General features: G+C 45.0%; 1 protein-coding gene across 1 annotated transcript; it reads right to left on the bottom strand.

The window, feature by feature from the left end:
* Positions 1 to 537: 537 nt before the first annotated feature.
* On the bottom strand, positions 538 to 22,544 carry PRPF6 (pre-mRNA processing factor 6). Its single transcript, XM_084537807.1, has 21 exons — positions 22,392 to 22,544; positions 21,773 to 21,941; positions 20,877 to 20,995; positions 20,628 to 20,706; positions 19,883 to 20,059; positions 19,111 to 19,266; positions 18,318 to 18,412; positions 17,566 to 17,722; positions 17,185 to 17,347; positions 14,373 to 14,491; positions 13,557 to 13,775; positions 11,850 to 11,972; positions 11,194 to 11,315; positions 9,933 to 10,071; positions 8,784 to 8,903; positions 7,494 to 7,670; positions 6,533 to 6,666; positions 6,146 to 6,237; positions 3,976 to 4,090; positions 1,805 to 1,931; positions 538 to 1,027 (listed from the first exon to the last, which is right to left on the bottom strand). The coding sequence occupies exons 1-21, from the start codon at positions 22,460 to 22,462 to the stop codon at positions 875 to 877; spliced, it is 2,826 nt and encodes a 941-aa protein (XP_084393933.1). The 5' UTR covers positions 22,463 to 22,544; the 3' UTR covers positions 538 to 874.
* Between the last annotated feature and the right edge of the window lie 977 nt (positions 22,545 to 23,521).

Here is a 23,521-nt window from a genome sequence, read left to right as displayed (position 1 = left end):
GCAGTCTCTCGATGGCTCTAACAAAAGGTGATTCCTTTGAAAGGGCCTTCAGGGATTGCTGCCTTCTCCCTTATTACTTTAAAATACCGCCGTGCTTAACGCAATTGGGCACCTAGAAGAATAAGGTGACACTATGTACATTTAAAAAAATTAAGGAAGTCTCTAAAACTATGCTCTGGGATTTCACAAAATGCTCCATCTGCTCAGGTTTGAGGAGTACTCAAGTTGTGTTGCAGCTTGCCTGCAGAGGAGGTGAAGTTAGACCAGGCCCTTGGCAAAAAAAAAAAAAAGGAATATTTTTTAAAAAAGGCTCAGCCCAGCCATTCTTCTCAGCTGTCCAGCTCCTCCCCCCAGCAGAGTCCTACCCCATCTCCTCTGAGGATATTAAAAAACAGCAAGAAAACAGGTGCTGGCAAAGAAATCGCATCAGGTGGGCCAAACACTAAAGAAACTGCACAAAGGAGGACAAGGACAGGACGGGCACTTCATGCTGCAGAGGAATCCAGAGCAACTGCTAACATCAGAAACCATACAAGCGCTGATTGAGGCTTGTATTTACAGAGGGGATTCAGGCATCAAAATGAAAATGCCAACACAGCCTCACAAAACTCCCCTACAATTACACCAGCAGCGACATTCAGAGGGGAATTAGATGCATTTGTGCTGCAGAAGCTGATTAGTGCATTGTGAGAGCCAAGAGCACTATCACCAGGAAAAGGAGGAGGACCCAGCTTTGCTTTTTGGAAGGAAGATCTGTCGCATTGCCACCCATCTCCTGTCCTCTGCAATCTGCCACTCTGCAGGCAAATGAACTGAAAGCAGGAAAGCAGGCAGGTCCTACAGAGATGGCTGATCCAGCTGAAGGCAGCGGACTCTAGAAGGTGTTTTTAAGCTTGGCTGCCACAAGCACGAGAATCTCTCCGATTTTCTTCTGCCAGTTTGCTATGTCCTTGGAGACATCACACCAGAGCTCTCCGTGGCGGGGTTCAGCGTTCTCACAGCGCTTCCTTACCTCTTCTTGTTGCTCCTGTGAGGAAGAGAAACAACAGTTTGCAGGTTTCTTAATGCTCTGGTTTGTTCCAGCAGAGAGATGAAAATTTAAAGTCCCCTCCCTAATTCAAACACTCATCCAAAGTTTTCCCCCAACCTCCCTTAAAGGCAGTTTGGAAACCTGGGTTGAAATTCTCCTGCCTCACTGAACAAAGTGGCCTAATAACAACCGAGCAAGTTTTGGAAACACCAAAGAAACTGCAGCAGAAACTTCCTTTGTGTTGCCACCTGCATGAGACAGGTCAAGCGAGAGGTCTCTCTGAAGTCAGAAGATAAACACTCCCATCACTTCAGTAATATCAGGCAGTAAAAACCACCATAAGAGATTAGAACAGATTGTTCCTACAGCTGTGTCCACGTGCAACCTGCACTTGACACTTGTGCAGACGTGGGGGCGAGTTGCACACATCCAGCACTGCAGTTACAGGAAAGTCTCCTCTGAGAAAGTTTCCTCTTGCGTTTTACAGAAGCAAGATTGATTTCAGAGCTTTTTTGCACGAACCAGCACAACTGTGGATGGCAAAGCAGCCTGAAAGACAGCTCTGCTAATGACAGTGTCTTTTAAAAAGCACCACACATGCCTGTTCTTGCTCGCTCAAGACCAGGCGTGACAGCTTTAGCCTCCTCATCTGGGAGCCAGACAGGGAGCAGCAGCGGTGTGCATGTCCTGGTACTGCAGCAGTTCCCCGGACAGAGTAACCAGCAAGGGATTCCTGCTGCCTTCCCTGCTCCCCGTGCCCAGCTGCACGCTCACCTCTGTGCCATGCTGAAGCTCAAATTTGTAGAAGAAAGCCCAGGCGTCCCCCAGGTCAGAATCAATCTTCACTGTTCGGTGGAACCACTCCCGGGCCTTGGTTATTTTACGCTCGCTCCAGAATAACCTGGTGAGAAAAGCAGAAGGGAAGAGAGAACCTCTTCAGAGGAACACAGCAGTTTGCAGGCACTCCAATTTCAAGGCACTACAGATATTTCATTTCTTTGTTCTCCCAAGAAGAAAACATCAGATTTTGCAGTCATCTGCAAACTGCACTTGCCCCGGGAGTGGAAGAGACAGGAGAGGAGTGGAAAGAACATCCACTGCTTCCTCCTTACTGCCCGCACTCTGTAACAGGTAAAGACAGTCCCAATTAAAGGAAGAGACAGGCTCCCGGAGAGGGGAAGGATTACCCTGAGGTCTATCTTTGCTAAATCATTTGTTTAATTTTGCTGTTCCAGACGTAGCGTAGAAAGGGACAGGATCACCTACCTCCATCTATTTTCCCCTCCCTCAATTTTCTAAGGTTTCAAGTTCATTTTATCATCTAGCAATTAACATCTAAGCAGTTGCAAATTATAAGCACTGGAGCCATTACCGCATGTGGTCACAGGCTCAGGCACACTAACCTTGCTCCTTCCACCTCCACTTTACGAGGAAAGGCAAGCATGCAACGTCCCACACTCAAATCGCACCCTGGCACTCAGCCTGACTGCTGCCATTTCAAAAAAAGGTGCTTGCGAATTCTTAAATTTCTCCCCGGTAATTAACCAGCTGAATCAATAGTCTATTGGTTTCATTCCTTTGCATTAAAGAGTTCATTTGAGCTAGTAAGGTCCTTATCAAATCAAACAGCCATCCCTCATAAAGAGCTTAGCCAGCCATAAAATTATACAGCTTATGTGATTGTTTTTAAGCCCTATAATACCCTTGATTGTTCCGTGTTAAATAAACTGCGATTTAAAAGAGCACGAACAACGATGGCAGAGGCGAAACACCTGCAGGTAGTGGCCTTTTTCAGCAAGATTGAAAGTTTTCCACAAACGTGTGACAGGCCGTGGTATTACCATACCCACATGCAAGCCGTGATGGGAGGTGGAAGCTGTTTGTGTTGGGATTAGCTGCGAAAACTGCCTGAGGTTGTACCAGAAGGGGCCTGGAAGCAGCTTCAATAAAGCAAAAGTTAACGTTTTTTCCTCACTTGCTGCTAAAGCAGAACAAGGCAGCTGTTATCTGGCAGAAGCCAGCGTTGCAGTCACTGGAGTGTATCCTACAGTTTTCTTTGGCCTATAAAAAAGGGTTGTGAAAGAATTGGGCAACTGTCTGGGCAACGTGCTTCCTGCATTAACCTCTTCTGGTCTTCACAAAGAAAGAGAAGAAAGTTTGCTCCAATCGCTACTGCTGTAGAGCCATCTACGCATCAGATCAGAAGGGATATGGTGAGTCAAAACTAATAGTAGTTTTCCATCCCTGGAAGCCTCACAACTTGATTTAGAAAAGAAGACAATTCCTAGTGGATTATCTTCCTGTTCCAGAGAAGCAAACTACAGGGTGACTTGTAGTCTGCATTCCAGGAAGGGCCACAACTGAAAGAAAAACTGACAGAGCAGAAATTCAAGGAAGGGAGAAGACTGGAACAGCACAATCTAAGATCAAGATTAAAAAATCCAACACAATCTAGGATAGAGAGAAAATATGAAGAACACGGAAAGTCAGCTACATAAGAAGTGAACAGCCACCAGCAAAAATTGTCCGTATTTTCAAAAATAGGGAGAACACACCCTATAAAACCTAGAGGAAGCCTAGCTTATCTGAAAACATGCTAGAACTCCACTTCAGGGGAAACAAAGATGCAGTTTTCAGACTGCCAAAAGCCAGCATTGAAAAGGGACCCAGTGTGAATGGATCACTCTCCGTGCCGCAGCCCCAGACCCACCAGAACAGCTGGAGGGCAGGCTGACATCCCCGGCTTTGAATCAAGGCAGAGCAGCAGATTTGCACAGTTACTAGGAGACAGCTTGAGAGCTGTTACCCGCTTTGAGGCTTATTAAAACTGCTGCAGCCAGCATCATGTGGTCACGCTCAAGTGCAGTGTTTCATCACGGATGCAGCCACACACAAAAATGCGTTTTTTTGGTGTTTTTTTTACTACACGAAGCACAGGAACTCACTTGGCCACAGCCAGCAGGACATGTGGGTCGTGTTCACACTTCTTCAGAGCATCCACACTCTTGGTCTTTCGTTGCGGTCGCGCTTCAAGGAAAATTGCCTCTGACCACAGGATTCCTTAATCAAGTCAAGGAGGAAGATTGTTCAGTGGTATTGCAGCCTCAACTCCCCATCCTGCCAGCAGGCCAGTGCTCTCCAAAGCAAGCAGCACTGCTGCCCCCACCCTGGGAGTTATCCCCATGCCTCCACCCCACCTCAAATCACTCTTTCAGCACCTGTATTTCCTTCAGGACTCTGAAATTGAGTTACAGGTAGCTCCACACTGGATCTTCAGTTCTAAACGTCTCTGTGCCATAACCCAACTGCAGCTTCCACACTCCCTACCTGGCGTGCACAGAAAGCTCGTGGCTTTCCAAGGAGGCACTGGAAGCAGTGGAACAGAGGAGGGCAACTCAGCAGTAACCAAGTGAAAGACTTGCATTTGTCTGAGCAGGTAGCTTCAGCAGCAGAAGTCCCAGAAGTAAACCACTTGGAAGCAGCTCCAAGGGTGCCAAGGAGCACCGCAGCCTTATTGCTGCTGGCTCCCCGCGCACACGATGAAGGACATAGCAGGCCCAGCAAAGCTGGGTTTAATCCCTAGATCCTTTCATTGCCAAAAGCAAGAAAGGAAACACGCTCAGAGGAGCATGAAATCTCCAGTTTCTCACGTCAGCCAGCCATACCTGCTGATCACTTCAAAGCAAAGCCTGAGAGCTGGTGTCTGCCAGGACTCTATCAAAGTGCTCTCACTTCCCAGAAACCGCACCACGGGAATTTATACAAACTTTGATGACTGCAGTGACAGACTGGAGCAGAACTCTTCCCTTCTCGCCTGTTTCCTCTTTACATACAGGGTCAAACCATATTTTATGGGTTTATTTTCAGGCCAGCTGAGGACACAAACACCACTGTATTTCGGTTTCCTTCTTTGTGCCATCAACCGTAAGGAATGGTGACCAGTTCAGCAACTGATGGACACAAGTCTCTGGTTTCCATGACTGTAGGTGTCCGATGAGCTAATTCCTGCAGGCTTTCTATTTATTTGTTTGTAGAGTTTTCAGATAAGGGTTGGGAGCTATTTTATTTAAACAAAATCTGAGACCCTGCTGCCTATTGCCATAGCAACAGGCAGATGCTGTAAAAAAGCCTGTGGTGGCACACACACACACAAAGCATTAGGTCATTCCCAAAACAAAGTGGGGCTTGTGTGGTAGCTTTATTGACCCACTCGCACAGCGAGCAGCTTGCAATGAGTTTATCATGTCATAAAAGCCACTTAATTCCCACTATTTCACTGGGACTTCAGCAGCCACCAATTAAACACCTTCCAAAACCGGGCCTGAAGGCAAACAGAAGAGGCTTGCCCTGTGGCAGGCTACTACTTTTTGTACTTGTGACATCTTCTCTCCAAAGATGTCAACATGTTTAGATGATTAAGTTTTTTGCCTAATTCTGCCAAAAAAATAGGGAAGCATTCTGCACTTTCGCCTCCCATCCCAAGAGGCAAATGTTTCCACTGCTACTTAGAACCAACTGACTTATGTTATATGACCTATCTGCCCTTCCTTAAAGATGTTAAAATAATGACAAAGCAGGACTAAACATTTATGGTACATGATCCCCTAATCATGACTGACTGAAGCTGCTGTCAGGGCACGTTATTAAGCACACAGGCCTGAGTAGTAGTGAAACCAGCGCGGGCAAGCCACCAACAGAAGTCTCCTATGGCCAGCTATACTCCAACGAGACAGGGAAAAACCCATTCTTTTTCCACTGAATTCCCTAACTGCAAACCCTTGAGTCTTTCTTCAACTTTAAACCTTGGCCAATTTTTTTATCAGGTTCAGAGAAAAGCCACCCAAGATGCTTTACCAGGAAAGCTGGGAACAAGCCGTGGACCACAGACCCCAAGACACAAACACCAACCCATGGCCCCTCTGGTGTGAAAATCCCAGAAAATAACTGGGATTATTCACAAAAACCCTCGACATCTCCTTTGCAGGAGGATGACTGACACCTCTCTGCAACGCAGTGTTTTGAAACACAGCCAAAAAGGACATCTTAGCTGATAAAGGCTTATCTTTTTCCAAGCAAATATAGCCGTGTTTAAGATAAAAATGAGATCCCTCTCACCTGAATTGGGGCATTCTTGCAATGCCTTGGCCATCAGAGTGTTTGCAATATTCTTTAGCCCAGCTCTGTACTCCAGTCGCACAGACTCCAACCTGGTAAGGAAGAGAGCCAGGATATTTATGACAACATCCACTGTGTGGAAACCAACACCAAATCACGTGGAAGTTACAAGAAATTACAAACATTTGCCTATATTCTGAATACATACAGGTGGCTGACATCTTCCCATTCCTCTCCACTCAAAAAGAAATGTAACCTTTATTTTATAATGGCCTAGATTAAAAGTTATATAAAAAAAGTGACTATAATAGAAGCAAAAGACCCCCAGCTAACATGTAAAATAGCCATCCTGAAGTGAATGTGAACAGAATTTGGGCTACAACTCACCAGAGATCTGGATTCTTTGCATTCTTTAAGCGAGACTTTTCCAAGATGGCTCTTGCTCTGGTCAGCTGCCCCACCTTCTCTTCCAGCCTGGACAGCAAAAGCCACAGGGGTATGGAATGGGGACACTTTTTCAACTGTTTAAAATAACAAAAAGCATATTATGTACACTTGAAAACATATTATAATCCCTATACAAATCCACTTCCTTCCTTACATTCTCCTGGGGATTTCGGAAGTGAAATAAAGCTGACTACATCACTCAAATTACTTCTAGCTAATCCTACAGCACTGAACAGTACAGAAAATTAGTTTCTCCTATGTCCAGAACAGCCAGATAACAGCACACCAGCTAGCACTGAGCTATTCCAGCAGCAAGAGAAAGGAAAGAATACACCTCCCTTAACAGCACACCTACAATTTGTGCTCTGTCTGGAGATGGAGGGCTCTAATCCATAACCAAGTCACAGAACATGCAGCAAACACACTGCCTTTGAAGCCTGGGAAGTCATTAACTTGCTTCCACATTACTTTCATGGCTGATGAGTTTCAGGAGCGTTCATACACGAGGACACCAATTACCATTTAAAAGAGACAAGTGCTCTGCAGCCCACCTCCTTTTACAGCGTGTATCTAAGCTCATTAGCAAGCTTTTCTATTAGGAGTTCTACCGTTAGTCCTTACAGGTCTTAGAGGATTATTGTGCAGTGACTTTTTCATACTAGTGAGTAGTCAAGCATACAGCAAACTCTCTCAAGCAAGAAAGTGAACATGGATACTGGTATTTTTGCCGCTTCTTTCAAGATCCTAGTATTTTCCTGTTACTGTTTTAACTAATAACAGGGAGAGAACAGAAATCACCTCTTCATTTAATCTGGGTTGAAGCCTTTCAAATCAAAGTGGAGGGACAGACATCTGTCCATGCCAGAAGCACAAAGCAAACTTGCCATAACACACGTCTTACCCCTTGATTATAAGCCTCCCGTGCTTTCTCTACCAGCTCCTTCTGTTCCTCAATTTGTCCTTTCATCATCCACAGTTTGGGGAAGTCCTCGTAGTGCTTCAGGGCCTCCTCACAGAGCTCCTGGGCTGCAGCAATGTTTCCAAGCACCCATTCTAACTTCACAGACTTCATGAAGACCTGAGAAAAAAAGCGTAGCCGTTTATCACTAGCAGCCATTGAAGAAACATTACTCTGTCAACATTACTCTGTCAACGCAGTGGGTTCCCACATTCATACATTCATTAGCATGTTATTCATTAGCTACAGTTTGGAGTAAAAAAAAAAAAAAAAGTCAGGGTTAACTTGCAGGAACAGATAGCAATGAGAAAGGTAAAACACAAGTATTAAAGGAATTGGGACAGTGATCAACCTCTTCCTCAACATTTAACAAAAAGTTGACACAGAGCCACCAAGAGCACCTATTCCTAGTTATGGCTTTAAGCTGCAAGAGTTTCCTGCTAATTACACACTGGTAAATTTGCTTTTCTGCCTCCGAACACCTTCCTTTTTGCTTACAGCTGTTAGAAATACATTACAGACTGACAACCATTTAGCTGCTCTTTAATCCCTGTCCTCCCAATTCCCGTACTCCCCCCCCATGACTTTGCAAGAGAGGCATCAAGTCTGCAGCAAGAGTTTCAAACTCCAGCTGGACAGAAGCTCCCTGACTGATAAAGAAGGAAGAGGCCAGTCTAAAAGATCAAGAATAAAGTACAAATCGGGGGCAAGGGGAATCTCATTTTCCACATAACAAACCACATCTTTTCTCGTACTTGGAAAAATTAAAACGGTTCTGTACACGCAGCTAAAAATTGGCAAAGTTTATCATACCAGAAGTAAGGGCAGAGATAAACCCAAGTGTGTAACTTTAAACAAACTTGACTGGTGCTGTCTTTAGCACTGCAAGCGTAAGTGAGTCTTCTGTGAAAGTATTTTCTCTCTCTTTTCCAAGACACGCTTTTATGCAACAGGAACATTATACAAACAGCTGTAAACTGGGAATTTCCTGACTTTTGCCATTTGTGTAGAAAAAAAATAAAACCCTTCCCTTGATCCTAGCCTTTTTTCCCATCATGCCCCGATTTTGTGTCGCAATTCACTGGAGAAGCGCTACAGTGCCTGCAAAAGGCAATGGCAGGGAGCCATCTGGTCAATCACTCAGGCCACAGAACTAAAGGAACTTCTCCTTCCGACTCAACTCCCCCATGGGCACGAGAAGTTTAAGTCTCTCCACCCTTCACACATCCTTACCCTTGCCGTGGGGGCACTGCTGCGAGCTTTTGCCAGCAGCCTCCTTGCTCTTTCATATTCATTGTTTTCTGACTCGAGCTTCACGGCAGCCAGCCAGATCTCCTCGCTGTTGGGGTTGGCCTGCAAGAACATAAAATGACAGACAAATGCATACAGTGAATCAACAGCAGATTTAATCCTTCATTTGATCCAGATTAAAATTGAAATCAGAGCTTTGCCAATCCACACTAGGATATTTTTTTTTTTTTCAGTTCAAGCTCCTCCCAGTCTTCTTTGACCTTTGAAGTTTACAGAAATTCTACAAAACAGATGCACAACACAAAGATATATGCCAGTTGAGAAGCTGGATACTTCTCAGTCGTTGAAAACCATTAATGCTTGATCTTCTGAACTTCCAGTTAAAATACTGGAAGAAGTCACAGGGTCTGTCACAGTGAGACCCTCACTTTATTATCCGTGAACAAAGAAGCTGGAGCTCAGCTTCTCAGCTGAAATCTGTGAACAAGTTCTCCAATTCAAGTCATCTCGGTGACAACCACGTCAAGAAGTCTTCAGGATATTAACACAAAATGCCAAGAACAAGTCTAGGAAGTAACTCACTTTTACCTCCCTGTTCAGAAGCTGTAATTTAATTATTATTAGGTTTTTTTTGTTTGTTTGTTTTTGTTTTTGTTTTTTTAACTGTCACTTAGCTTTTGGGGCCTCATTCCCAGCATACCACTCTGCCCATCTTCCAGCATCCATGGATTCCCTTCATTTTGCCGTGGATTGGTGGGTTTGGTCGAAGCCATAATTAATAGAGCAACCTCACTAATTAGAGCAGATCACTACCCTCTTTAATGAGAAGACATTACCCAGCACAGGAGGATTCTGATCCATGACTGGGATGGGTGGGAACCGTGACAGTAACATTAATGTCTTGTGAACTCACAGCTTGGTGGGGAATACTGAAAGAGCAGTAACAAAGTCTGGGTTCCAGCTTGCTGCTATCTTACAGGATGACATTTTTGCCACGTAAAAGTATCAAAGAACACTGCAAAACCCCTCATATTGAAAGACAGCAAAAATCAGGTGAGTGTTGACAGAAAAGGCCTACTCTGCTCTCTTTAGCAGTCACACTGAACACCATCACACATGTAACATACCCACCTGGAAAGCCAGGGCCAGAATGCTCCTGGCTGCTGGCACATCTCCTGCCAGCCACTTCGACTTGGCTCCCATGAGCCAGAGCACTTCTGCTTTGGGACAGTGAGCCACAGCTCTCTGCAAAAGAGCCTCCAAGGATTCCCTGAGACAAGAAAGAGCAAGTTACAATCACTGGAAATATTGCCAGAGGCGAGCTCTCACACACCATTTCCACTATCACTCAATGCTATAAATATTGTTGCAAAGTCCAACATTGTAAACCTTGATAAGTTGTTTCATTAACAAGGAAAGGGTGAGGTCTTTTTTCACAAGGGTTCTGAAATCAGCACTCCACAAACGGCTCATTGTTCAGACATCTTTGTTTGATAGCTTTTGCGGAAAGACTCTGTGCATAAACAGCTCATTTGTCTTGGAAAGAGCCACTTTTCTAAACAAACCTTAGCAGAAACCAAGACAGGAAGTTTTTCAGAATTATTGCATGAAGCTGGCTTGATCTTATTGAATATTTTTTTTCCTCCTCTAGAAAATGGACTTCAGGTAGAATAAGGGGCTTAAAAGCAAGCCACCACTGGGAAAACATGGGAGAACAACATCAAAAGCAAAGACATACTTGTTCAAAAGTAAGCCTTGAATGATGTAGAACTCAGCATCTGCAGTCACTTCCACACAATAAGCTTTAATAGGACTAACTCCACATCTGTACGTGGTCTATTACATAGACTGGTTTATTATAAACCTTGGGCAAAAAGGTTCACATGTGTAGTACTTTATGAATAATCAAAACAAGAGCCCCAGGCTCTTGCCCAGGCTGCGATAGTATAATGCCAATTTTAGTTCAGATTCTGATACACTTTCACAGTATAATCAGAAAATGCCAGAAATACTTTAGCACTGTGTCTGAGCAATTTACCTACAAAAATTAAATGAAACACATGACGACTTGTCATTCTGTATTCTCAATTTCTTCCAGAAATGCCTTCTGAAAGATCATTATCCCTACTTTACCTAGTAAAAATAGCTATGAATAAGTAATTCCTTTTGTCAAAGAACTTTTTATGATCTTACAAAAAAAAAAAAAAAATAAGGTTCTCTGACCATAACCTCAACAAAGAAGGTCAGACCAGCAAACAATGCCGTTGAGTTTTCACCAGCTGAACTCACTCCTTTTGTGGAACAGTGCACTTTATTGCTGATCTTGTAGCTTTTCTACCTCCCTGGTCTAGCAGGCTGTATTAAGGAGCCACACAAAGAGGGGTCCACGTACCTTGTTCCATGGTTCTTCTCGAAGTACGCTGCTCTCAGCCACACACTCTTCTTGCTTGGGAAAACTTGCAAGGCATATGCATAAATTGCTCGGGCACACTCCAGAGCGTTATGAGCAACACACTAAGGAAAACAGACCGGAATTAAGTCAGCTTAGGGTTGTGCTGAAATCAAGGGCAAGAAAGAATGACACAATTCATAACTCAATACAGAACTCAGTGAGTAATGTATGAATTAGGTCACTCCATATAACAGAGCAGTTGTTATCAGCTTTTTAAAAGGGAAGCAGGGAGGAATTTCTAAGAGTTCCTCTGTCAGTGCACAAGCATCACTGGCCTGAGGGACTGACGCTCAGAGGCCAGCCTGAAAAATTAGCAAGGCTTTGTAAAGGCTTTCGTATTCACACTTTGCTTTTTACATGAAAAAAATAAGCACGTTAGCATGTCCACCTACTGCTGTAAACCCAGCTCAAGGCCACTGAAACAGGTACTTCCCATGCTGAGATATAATTTAGTTAGTAGTGCATGTTTAATGGCCAAATGCAGGCAGATAACATGTGAACCACATCTGCTTTCACTGATTAAAATAACCTAATTTCCCTGGTTCCAGTTCCATTTCCCCCAGTTTAAAAAAAATGAGTATCACAGCAGGACATACACTGTCTGCATCTTCCATCCAGGTATGTTTCCGATCTTCTTCCTCGATCCCAATCCCAATCACAGCTCGCATGATTGCCTGGCACGTGGCCACGCTTCCGGCTTTATCACATTCCTCAGCATCCTAGAGACAAGAGTAACAGCCTGCTCATTTTGAGAAATCAGCACAGTAAGTCAGATTCTGCAGCAGCAGTTCCTCAGGCACAAACACGGGGACACCGCGGGTCACTGTGCATTACGAGTATCTTATTACTCAAACAGATCTTGACACCAGTGAGACTACACCCACAAGGAATGCACTATAGCTGTGCACAGAGTCAGAGAAGGAGAGAAAGTGTGACAACGCGTGACCTCTCTCCAGGCTGTAAGGTCTTGTCTTACCGCTGCACTGACTTCCCCTGGGTTGGGCCACGCGGAGATTTGTCCAATAAAAAAAATGCAAGAATTCAAGAAGAACAAATCGTAGCATCAAAGCTACTGACCTGCTTTCAGCTTTGGTTTTTAAGTCTGAAAAAGAACTAAGCAAGAACTGGTCTTAAGCAAATACCCTCAATCACTGTTAAGTTACAGCTGCAAAGGCTGTGTCGCTAGAGTACATATAGGAAAGTGTCTGACAAAGCTTTCAGAAGGCTTCGCGTGACTTGCTTAAACTTGTTAAAAAGCTCCCTGATCAGGTAACAGAAATGGAACAGTTCTAGTACCAAAAAGGAACTCGAGAAGACAGATGCAGATGTTTTTTGTTTTTTTTTTAAACAGAAGTTGAAATTAACCTTTAATTGTAAAAAGAAAGTTATAATTCATTTAGATGTTAACAAGGATATCCGTTTAGTATTAAATACTTTGTTCGTTACCGATACTCTTTTAAGCACTGTGCCAAGAACATTTTGCTGCCTTGACCCCCTGTGAATTATTTCAGTAGTAAATAGTTTTAAAAGGCTTATGCTTAAATATAGCAACAGGACACATTCAGGAGGAAAAAAGTTATTTTAACCTGAACATCAAGCGATTTAAATGGCAACAGCCTTTGAAGTGTCTTACTAACTCAGGAAGCTCAAGCACCACAGCTTTCAAAGCCGACCAGAACACTGAAAAGCCATACATAAAACTTCTTGCTGCTTTTCTAGTACAGGAGGTCAAAAATAGGATGATGTGTCACCGTAATGAACCTGCAGAGGTCATGTTTCGTAAACATTACCATGCAACAGGGTTCCCTATGTCAGCTGTGAGTACTTTGCACAGCCTCAGGAGGCAGTGTGAGCCAATAAAGGACGAGCAGAGTATTTCCCATCTGCTGCACACACGATGTTTGTATTCACTTCTTACAACACCACCCAACTGAACTGGCAAACAGGTACCTTTTAAGCCAAAAACGACATATGCAAAAATACATATAAATAACTCCCCAGAGGTTTAAGGCCTCCATCCCACCTGAGGCAGCAGCTGCTTCAACTTGAAGCTGGTTATTTTCCAAGAGAGAAGTAAACCAGATATTCGTCAGCTCAGCATACATAACGACACCCTAGAGTATTGCTTAAATCTGCCCTTGTCCCTCCTCTGTGTTTTAGTCTCACCTATTGTATTTCCACAGGGCTCTAACGTTGGTAAGCCTAGTGCAGAATAGCTCGATCCCACAGTACCAAGCATCAGTAGCCTTCAAAACAGAACCTGAAGGGTTCACCTGGGTCGCTAACCAAGACCAAGCCCATACCTGTATCCATTGCTCTCTGTTGATTTCCACCCCGTTAGCCCTAAGGGATGTGATGGCTCTGTCAATGATTTTCTCCACCATCTGGGTGTTTCCATTGGCTTCTTCCAACTTGGCAGCAGTAATCCAGATGTGACGATCTGTTGGAATATTCTCACGGGCTTTGTTGAGGACTTTACGAGCGTTCTCATATGTCTCCAGTCTCGCCAGAGCCAGCCACAACTGCAGAGCAACAGAAGATGTATTTTAGATTAGAACAAGGAGATGACAGTGGCAGCCCAAAGAGATAAGCAGCTTCATTCTGTTTGCTACTAGTTGGCAATTGTCCTCACGTAGTATAAGCAGGCTGCAGAATACCAAAGCAGAAATAATAGAACCAGAGTCTACGACTGTCCTTAGAGCTAAATCCTAATCATCTCAAGATACCATCTCCATTTGCCAGGCTGCTGCACACGCCCTTTGGTTCAACATTTCAGAAGCAAGCAACTCTGTCTTAGATTCCCCAAGCTACACATATGCTTGTTTTCACAATTGTCAAGGCACTAAACATGAATGTAAACATGGTTAATTGGCCACTGCAGGCACAGCAGCACACTGGCATAACTAACATAAAAATTACGCAGGAAAATGAGGCATATAATGACTACCAGACAATTAAGTCTGGGGGAAAAATAGTTTTCTACTCATCATATCCTTCATAAAATGCCTAGTAGAAAACTAGCGCACTTACCTGCCTTTCGTTGTCAAAGCTCTACTGCTAACCTAGAACAGAACGTAGGAGGTTGCTTTATTTTCCTCTTTTTTAAAAAAAAAACTTACTTCAACGCTAGTTGGGCAGCATTCCACAGCTCGACTCAGCATGATCCTGGCATCCTCAGGTTCTTCTAACTCCACAGCTGCTTTCCACAAACGCACTGAATTTGGAACATGCTCAAGGGCTAGGGAGGCAAAAATAATTATGTAAATCACGATAAAGAAGTTCCCCAAAGGAAATATTGTTTTCAGAGATGATACGTTAAGGGCCTTGTTTTACTACAGCTGAAATTTCCTGGAAGAACGGATGGAACTGTCCTTATGCTAGCTCTTGCTTCAATGATAGGAACTTAAAATCAGAAAATAAATTTTAAAAAAACTTAAATTTAATTGGAAACAGGTTTTGGCAAGCCAAGGGCTTTTCTCATTACAAGCTGTAATTGCTTCCTCTTCAGTAAAACACCTAGCTGAACAAAGCCTCGACTCTCAGCACGGTCAAAGGGTTTCTGGATGCTGATAGACATTCCAAATATATTGCCTTAATACATACCAGGCTGGTATAAAATCTCAAATATACGAGGGTTAAGGCTACATTACTCTAATACAGAATTTCACACTCTTTAGGATTTCCACGCCTCATTAAATCGCATTAAGACAAATGCCTTGCAAACAGGGTTCGTCTGACAAAACCATTAAGCCCTTATTTTCTCTGAAATTTTTACCCACAAGCGTACCTTCAAAAGTAATGAGAAACGATTTTTTTTTATTTCTACTAGTGAGAAGATTTTTAAAAAATCCTTTTGTCACTACAGCTTAGATAACCATACACGGTGCAGCATTGGTTTCATTGCCTCCCTGGTGATTATACATGAACGTGACGTAGGAAGAGAGGACTGAACACATCCTTTATCAATAATGAAAGTACCACACAAGCAGGAGAAGATGCATCTAGAAGTACTTTGGAGCTTGCCAGGCTTCCAGGCAATGCTGTTTCTTTAAGCACTCCTGCAAAGGCTGAGGCACACTGCTGAGCATGAACTTCAGAGCACATCCAAGCTCTACAGAAACACACAGAGCATTTACAAGTAGTGTGCACCGAGCGTCTGGGCATTAACCATTCCTCCTAGAGCCTACAGCAGCAGGAGATTTTTCTGAAGCATATTCACTTAGAGTGAGTAATATCAGTGTGGGAGAGCTGAAAGCAGCACTCAGCAAGACAGAGCCTGTTTTCATAGATAGAGAGTTCGATTTTTACACCTCAAGATGTATTTTAAACACTCAGCTTGCTGTCTCTGTAGCCAGAGAGAGGCTTTAAAAAACTCCAGACGTTGTGCTAGACGGCAGAAATGCACACAGCCAACAGACAGGAGAGAGAAATGCATTATGAAAGCTCACATTTTAGTGACATTGCTAAATGGCAGTCAGCCTTTTATATTTTTGGACAAATACTGGGTTAACCTGCCACTTGTGTTAAGGCTACACACCCAAGCACTGTTACTGGTGTTCCCCGGGTAGCACAGGAGCCCTGTGAAGCTGACTGCTGACATGCAGAGAGTGGAAACATCACGGTAAATCATATTCCACTCCACTTACAGCTTTGTATCAGAGAGTAAGGAGGTGGTTCCACAAACTGGAGTAAGATACAACGCTTACAGCAAACGAACAGCCTCAGGACTTGATGCACAAGTCATTGCTTTCACACATGATGCCTTCCTACCTGAGCTGGACTGAGAAACCTACCTCTGCTCACGTAAAAGTGTTTTCCCCGTTAAACACCTGTTATTGTTCTTGCAGAAGAACAAGGTATTGCGGGAGCAACGCTCCAGACAACACTGCGCTGCTTGGCCAACGAAAATAAAGCTACCAAATAATTAATATTTGAAGTCCCACAACTTCAGCCCCAGTAATCTTCAAGTGCCTTTCATCCACGCATTGTCACATGCGGTAAGAGACCATTTCACACCAATATGCAATTTGCATGCAGTAGTAAGGAGGAAGCAATTTACTCCCTTTGAAGCCAAGTTATTTAATGCTGTAGACTGCATCGCAGAGATTAAGCATATTAAATCCAGACCCTTTTCCCGGTCTAGATTAAAGTCGTGAGATGTAATTGATACAGTTGAATACCTGGGAAGGATCTAATCCCTACTGAGACAGGCACATCAATCAAAGTAATTCACTAATACTGTGAACCTGCAAGGAAAACCCAGGCCCAGGACAGCACAAACTGCTGTTACAAGAGAAAGATTTGGGAAAAGACGGCGATTCCACAAAAGGGAAACTTCCAAGTTCAATACAATGAAGATGTAAGGTTTTGGGTAAGCACCACAGAGAAAAGCTGTTTGTCAAGAACACAGAAATTGCTACACTAAAGCAAATCCCAAGGCTCACCAGGCTCAATGATATGAGAACCCCAAGGCCTTTAAAGCTCCCCCACCAAATCTCACTGTGGTCCCTAACAGGTTATAGACAAGCCAAAACTCATATATAAAGCCTGACATCTTTTTTAAAACATATCACAAGAAGATTGTTAAAGCACCCTTTTCCCCTTAGAGCATGTTTTTTTTGAATTGCTTCCATCTACCTCTCTAACCTTGACCAAGATGGAATTGTTTTCAGTGAGATGTCATTTTGCAATTGCTCAGCAGGAGCAGCTTTCTGCTGGGGGCTGTTTTACGAATACTAGAAGCACTCCACTCTGATTCAACAGCAGCATGTTCCAGCGCTAAGGCATACATTATTAACAACTGTGTTTTCACCAAGGAGGAAAAAAATAAAAGTGATTTTTAAAAAATCTTATGGACATATCTCGAGCAATTTACAAGACAATGCAGAGGGACTCTAAGGCTTTGTTCCCTGGTGCTGCAGAAGCTCTCACCTTTCCTAAGAACACGTTTCTTTGCACGGATATCTGTCTCCAGCTCTGCTGCTCTTATATAGATCCGGACGGACTGCGGGAGGTGGCGGACAGCTTGGGCCACGACAGCCTTGGCTGTATCCCCAGGCTGAAGCCGAGCAGCTTCTAACCAAACATCTTCACTCTGTCAGAAAAAAAAAATAAAAAGCTTTCCTTTACATCAAAACAAGTACTCTGAGAACCTAAAACCAGAGCTTTTAGCTAAATGTGTTTTTAATATTGCAGATAAAGAAGCAGTATCAGGCTGTAGCTGATACTAGCTTGACAGACAGATGCTGCTCATCACCACCACCTTTTCCTACTGTCCTGCAAAGGCCAGCAGGGAAGCGAAGCAATTCTGACCTTGGGGCACATCTCTGTTCCTTTCATGATAAGATTCCGAGCCACCTGCAGTTTGCCAGTGACTTCCTCCAATCGGGCTGACGCTATCCAAGCTGGTGGGTGATGAGGGTTGGTCTCTCGTACAGATTTCAGGAGCAAACGAGCCTTTTTAATATCGCTAGTGAAGGGAAAAGACAGGTAGAAGTTTTCAGCATGCTAGCAAACAATTCTCCTGAATCAGTATGCACAATCAGTTCTTCTCAGCCACACTCAGATGCCAGTAAAAAATTGGCTTAGTATTTAAATATACTTATATACATTTTTATTTTAAAGGAATTGCAGCTGGGCACTTGCAATTGGAAGCTAATAACCCACAGTATTGATTTAGGTCAGGTCTTATGACCAAGATTTGCTCATACTGTTTTGACTCATGGCAATCCTTCATGACACATGGCTTTGGAGGTGACCAGTCAAGCCTAATTGTACCTGTGTAGTGCTAATTTCCTGGCTGGCAGGCAGCTGCACACTACCATCACCCTGGATACAGTCCAGGGATAGAACAGAAACAATCCCCACAATTAATTCATTCAGGTCAGATGCTAAACACATCAGCTGAAATACTGGACCTCACATTAAAAGAATTCATCCCCTAAATTCACCTACCATCTTTTACAAACTAAAGATTACCTGCAAGGCACTCATTCAGGCAGATTTCCATTTTTATGCAGGATCACAGCCCTTAAGAGGCTAAATCAGCCAACCCTTAGACTTACTTGATATCTCCTCCGTGTGTGGGAATCATGGAATTCAGGTCTGTCAGATATCCTTTGGGATCCACTACGGTCTGGCCACTCACAGAGTCTGACACCTGGGAAAGTGAAGCCAGCACTGCTGAAATGACCGCTCCCAGCCCCAAACCTGCCTGCACAAGGCACTGCTGCTACACAAAAAAATCTTCAGACATTTATCTGTTACCAAGACCGAGGAAGAAGGAAAAGACAAGCCCTTCTCTTCCTGATTAGCTTTTGTCCTCATTTCTAAAACACATGGCTTTGCAGTTCAAAACTTAGAACCACTGCAAAGCCAGAAAACAAGCGGCTTGGCTGCCAGCCACTACAAGGTCTTGCAGCCCGGGCAGCTGAATCTCATCTTTTTCAGTTTGAACCAGATTTGGATGGGAAAATCAATGAAAAGGAATGGAAGTCAACTACACGAGAGCAGTATTTTTCAGCTTTCTGTCCTGAATAAATCCCAAAGAGATGTCTTCCCTGACAGAGCTATCAGCATGGTCTGTCTGAAGCCTACCTCTGGTGTACCAGTGCAGCTCATTTTCCCATCACGACCAAGACTTCCAATGACAAACTGTTACTACTTGGGAAATTGTTAGTGTAGAGAGCATGAGATGGGGAAAGGAGGAGTGAAAAATTATTTCTAGTCGCAGCTAAGCTATTTCTTCTATCTAACACCCAAGAGAACAAAAGACTTCCCTAAAAACAGGTCTTAAATAGCAGCACACCACCAATTCTAAGTAAACTTATGACAGATCTCACCTTCCAACATGCTTACCTGGCTTAGCCTCATGTCCATCAGGGTGTTTCTGGCTTGGCCGATCTTCCTCATGTCCAGTTCTCCTGTCCCAGGTGTCATTAAGCCTGGTGTCATCCCTCCTGGGTATGGAGTATTCAAGCCCCCTGGATAGGGAGTATTCAATCCACCAAATTGCTAAAAACAAGAGTGAGAGGAACATATTCCTAAAAACCTCTTGAAGTTTCTAAAAGAATTCAGGCTGTATATCTACAAAGCAGTCGCATGGGCATTTGGTGCCAATTCAGGGCCAGTCAGCTTCTTCTGTAACCGTTACGACCACAGTAGCAACAAGCAAAATGTATTTGACTTATTATCAACTGAAAATTCAGTAATTTTAACTCAAGCTCCTGGGCTGAGCAAACCCCTAGGTGAAGTCGACCTTTGTTTTCTGTTCCCTTTTTGCAAGACATTAGTGTAACAGAAAAAAATGATGTTAAGTTCACCAAAACTCATTATCCCCATTCTACATCAAAAAACACTACAGCAAAAGACACTTTTTTTCCACTTTTAACACAAGAAACAGACTTCCCTGTCCATCTTTAGACTTTGTCAGGCAATGGGTATGCACTGAAAGATTCCAGCAAGGACAGGAATTTAACATCCCCAATTCCTTTGACAGACTTGCAAACTAAAGCAAGATTTTTGTCAAGAATCTTTTTTTTTTTTCCCTCTAAATCCCACTAATGAACGCACTGATTAACCTTTGTCTCTGCTTAATAAAGAACAGGTCAGATCGCCAGGCCATACTCACCGTCTGGCGTGGGTCAACAGTGGTGTGATTCTCCCCCGACTGTAAATGTTTGGCGAAGAAGCTATCGGGTACAGGAGTCAGCTTCTCATAACGAGGGTTCCTCTGACGCTTGTTCCTGGCATCGCCAACTTCTGGAATGCTCAGCCACTCTTCTTCTGTGACCTCCGCTAGTTTCCGCTACTCAAACATGAGTTGTCATTATTTATTTTAGAAATCTGCTCCTTTAAGCTACCCACAGTCCTTTACAGATTTAATTCATCTTGAATTCTTTCAAGAAAAAAAGACTTAGAGGTCAAAGATCAGATTTTTTCTTCCCCTAATCCAATGTAAGAAAAGAATTAGGTGCATTTAATTAGAATTTGGTTTTAGTCCAGACTGAAATTCCAAACCAATTTTGTTCTTAAACCCAGAGCTACAAACATGCAGGTTAACCTCAGTGACTGCAGCACTGTTTTATTACTAATCATGAATAAAATGCATCATTTTGGCTATTTGTTTGAACAGAAGATTTAGTCAGCAGATCCAGTTTTACCATCTGAGTGTGCAACTGTGACTGAGAACTACACTTGGGAGCGTTTCAATCCTACAACAGCTTCTGCACCACCAGCTACCAGCTTGATACATGTTTTTTTCCCCAACAGAAAGTATTTGTGTGAAAACACGCAGATTTTGAGCAAATACATGCAATCACACGCCCGTCTCCCCCAAAGGAGAGGTAAAGTCACATTTGTGAGTTTGTCCTTACTTTCAAGTCTGAGAACTGCTGCTGAATTTTGGGTCGTTCCATACGGTATTTTTCGATTTCCTCTTTCTCCCGTTGTTCCCTTGGAGAAAGGAGCACTGAGGTTATGCTCAGAGTAACACCGTGCAAGGCGTTAAGTATTATAGAAGACGGGGTTTGATCAGAAAGCACACAAAACACTTTTTCCAGAGGAAAACTCTGAAACACAAACGAATTAGGAAGCATCCCACAGCAGCGCTGGATTAACCCTACCTCCTCTCCTTCCTCCGTTCGTCCATCCTTTTATCCAAAGCTGCATAAATAGCATCTGCTTCCTCGTCGTCCTTCTCGTAGGGACCACTGGAGAACAAGCTCCCAGCATAGCCATTGAACTAAGAACGTGAAGGGAGAGATAAAAAGGAGAAAAAAGAGAAAAGAAAAGCAGAACGGTCAGTTTCAAGCTCTTGTTGCACACCTAGCACTGCCACCCAGGGAAACAAAGAGGCCAGAGCAGGTGAGTCTTAATCTTGCACAGCCCTAAATAAAAGCATCTAGCACAGCCCTTCAATAAAAGCAGCTTCCTTCTACCACCCCTAGTGTTTATTTTCCCAAAGCATTTTAAAAGAAAAAAGTGCTTCAAAATTGCTTCTATTAAGCAATAAACAGGTTCCCTGTGCAGGATGGGCATTTTCCTCCATTAACAGCCTTTTTGTTTAAATTCCTGAAAGCAAACAAGAGGAATAACGCCACATTTAACCAACCAAAGCGGGATTTAAACACCAGAGACTACACAGGCCATGTGAAGACAAATATACGCCAAATCACAAGAGTTCTGATGTCAGTTGTGCAGAAGAACACTAAAAAAACATATCCCAGAGTACTTCCACTAATAATTTATTTATGGGCTTCTTCCCAAGACGCTCAGTGCTCTGTGTGGATAATTAAACCTCGACATCTGGACCAATGTCAGAACAAGAGGTCTGTGAGCACCACACCATTACGTATAATGGAGTCTCAATAAAAAAAAATAGATAAAAAGGAGCATTGTGAGGAAAGCCTGGCCCTGAAGCCTCAGCTAACGAAGAGTTTTATGAGCAGGGAATGGGGAGCTACGGGACTGCTCTTCTGTTTGGGGAAGAGCACCCCCAGGGCGATCACCATCCCATCACCTCGTCGTAATTGGTGTCGTTCAAATCTTCATCGTCGTCGTCGGCCGTTTGGTTCTTCTTCATCTGGTCCCCGACCGTCCTCTTCCCGGGGGGCGCATGGCGGTCATCCACGGGGTCGTTGGCATCGCGAGCGGGGCCGATATCCGAGCGGGTGGTGAAGCCGGTGGCCCTGCGGTGACACAAACGGGGCCGGGACTGAGCACGGTGCAGCCCCAGCACCGCACGGGCACCGCGCCACGGCCGGTACCGACCCCAGGCACCGCCACCGGGACCCCCGGGGCGGGCAGGGCACCGGCAGCTCCCCACAAACATACCCCCGGGGGGGGTTCCCTGCAGGGTTTGGGGTTTGTGGGGCTCCCGGCTCTGCCCACACCCGGTACCGAGCTGGGCACGGCAAAAGGGGAGCCCCGGAGGCTGCACGGTACCGGGGCAGGACGGGGCAACCGGGGGGGTAACCGGGGGGGTAACCGGGGGGTCCCAGCCCCTCACGCAGCCGGTCCCGGTGCCCCGGGGCAGCCCCAGGCCTCACCGGGCCCTGAGGCCGCGCAGGCCCGGCCGTGAGGGGAACCGGGCCCGGTACCGGGGGGAGGAGGGAGCAGGGCCCGGTGCAGCGCCTCACCCTCGTCCCAGCCCCGGTACATAACCGAGGGGCGCGGGCATGCCCAGGAACGGCTTCTTCTTCTTGTTCATCGCGGCGGCGGCGGCGGAGAGACCGACAACAACAGCCGCGGCGGCGGCGGAAGCGCGGTGGTTACCCGGCGGGCAGCGCGGCACTTCCGCTTCCGGGAGGGGCGGGGCCTCCCGGTGCGGCGGCGGGACCGGGAGGGGAGGGGGGGAGCAGGGGAGTGGGTGCGCATGCGCACAGCGCGCGGCACCTGCACGCGCACTGCGCGTGTAAATGCACAGCGGCGTGCAACGGGGGGGGTGTTTGCACGCCTGCGTGCACACACTGAGTGTGGAAATGCAAATTTGCATGCACACGGGGTGTTTGCACACCTGTGTGCACACTGCGTGTGGAAATGCACGTCGGTGTGCAACGCGGGGGGTGTTTGCACGCCTGCATGCACGCTGCACGTGTGTAAATGCGCGTTTGCATGCACACGGTGTGTGTGTTTACACAGCTGCATGCACACGCTGCGTGTGTAAATGCACAGCGGCGTGCACGCGCACCTCGTGGTAATGCACATCGCCATGCACACAGGGGGGGTGTTTGCACACCTGCACGCACACACACTGCACGTGTAAATGCACATCGGTGTGCACAATGTGCATGTTAGCACACTTGTGCATGTGCGCACACTGCATGGCTGCACATATGCATGCACACACTGTGTTAGCACACTCCTGCATGCACGCACACTGCATGTGTAAATGCACATTGGTGTGCACAGTGTGTGTGTTAACACACTTGTGCATGCACACACACTGCACGGCTGCACACATGCATGCACACACTGTTTGCACAGTCCTGCATGCACGCACAGTGTGTTAATGCATGTCTACATGCACACACACTGTGTGTTAACATACATCTGCATGCACACTATGTTAACACGCTCCTGCTTGCACACACACTGCGTGTTAACACACGTCTGCACGCACACAGTGCAGGTGTTAGCACATCTCCATGCACACACACCGCGTGTTAATGCACATCTGTGTGCACACGGTGCGTGTTAACACATCTGCATGCACACACTGCATGTGCTAACACATCTCCATGCACACACACCACACGTGTGCACACCC

Source organism: Aythya ferina (genome assembly GCF_964211825.1).
Source record: "Aythya ferina genome assembly, chromosome: 16".
Taxonomy (NCBI): Eukaryota; Metazoa; Chordata; class Aves; order Anseriformes; family Anatidae; genus Aythya; species Aythya ferina.
Note: the sequence above shows the minus strand (reverse complement) of the source record. Positions and strands in the feature narration are given on the sequence as shown.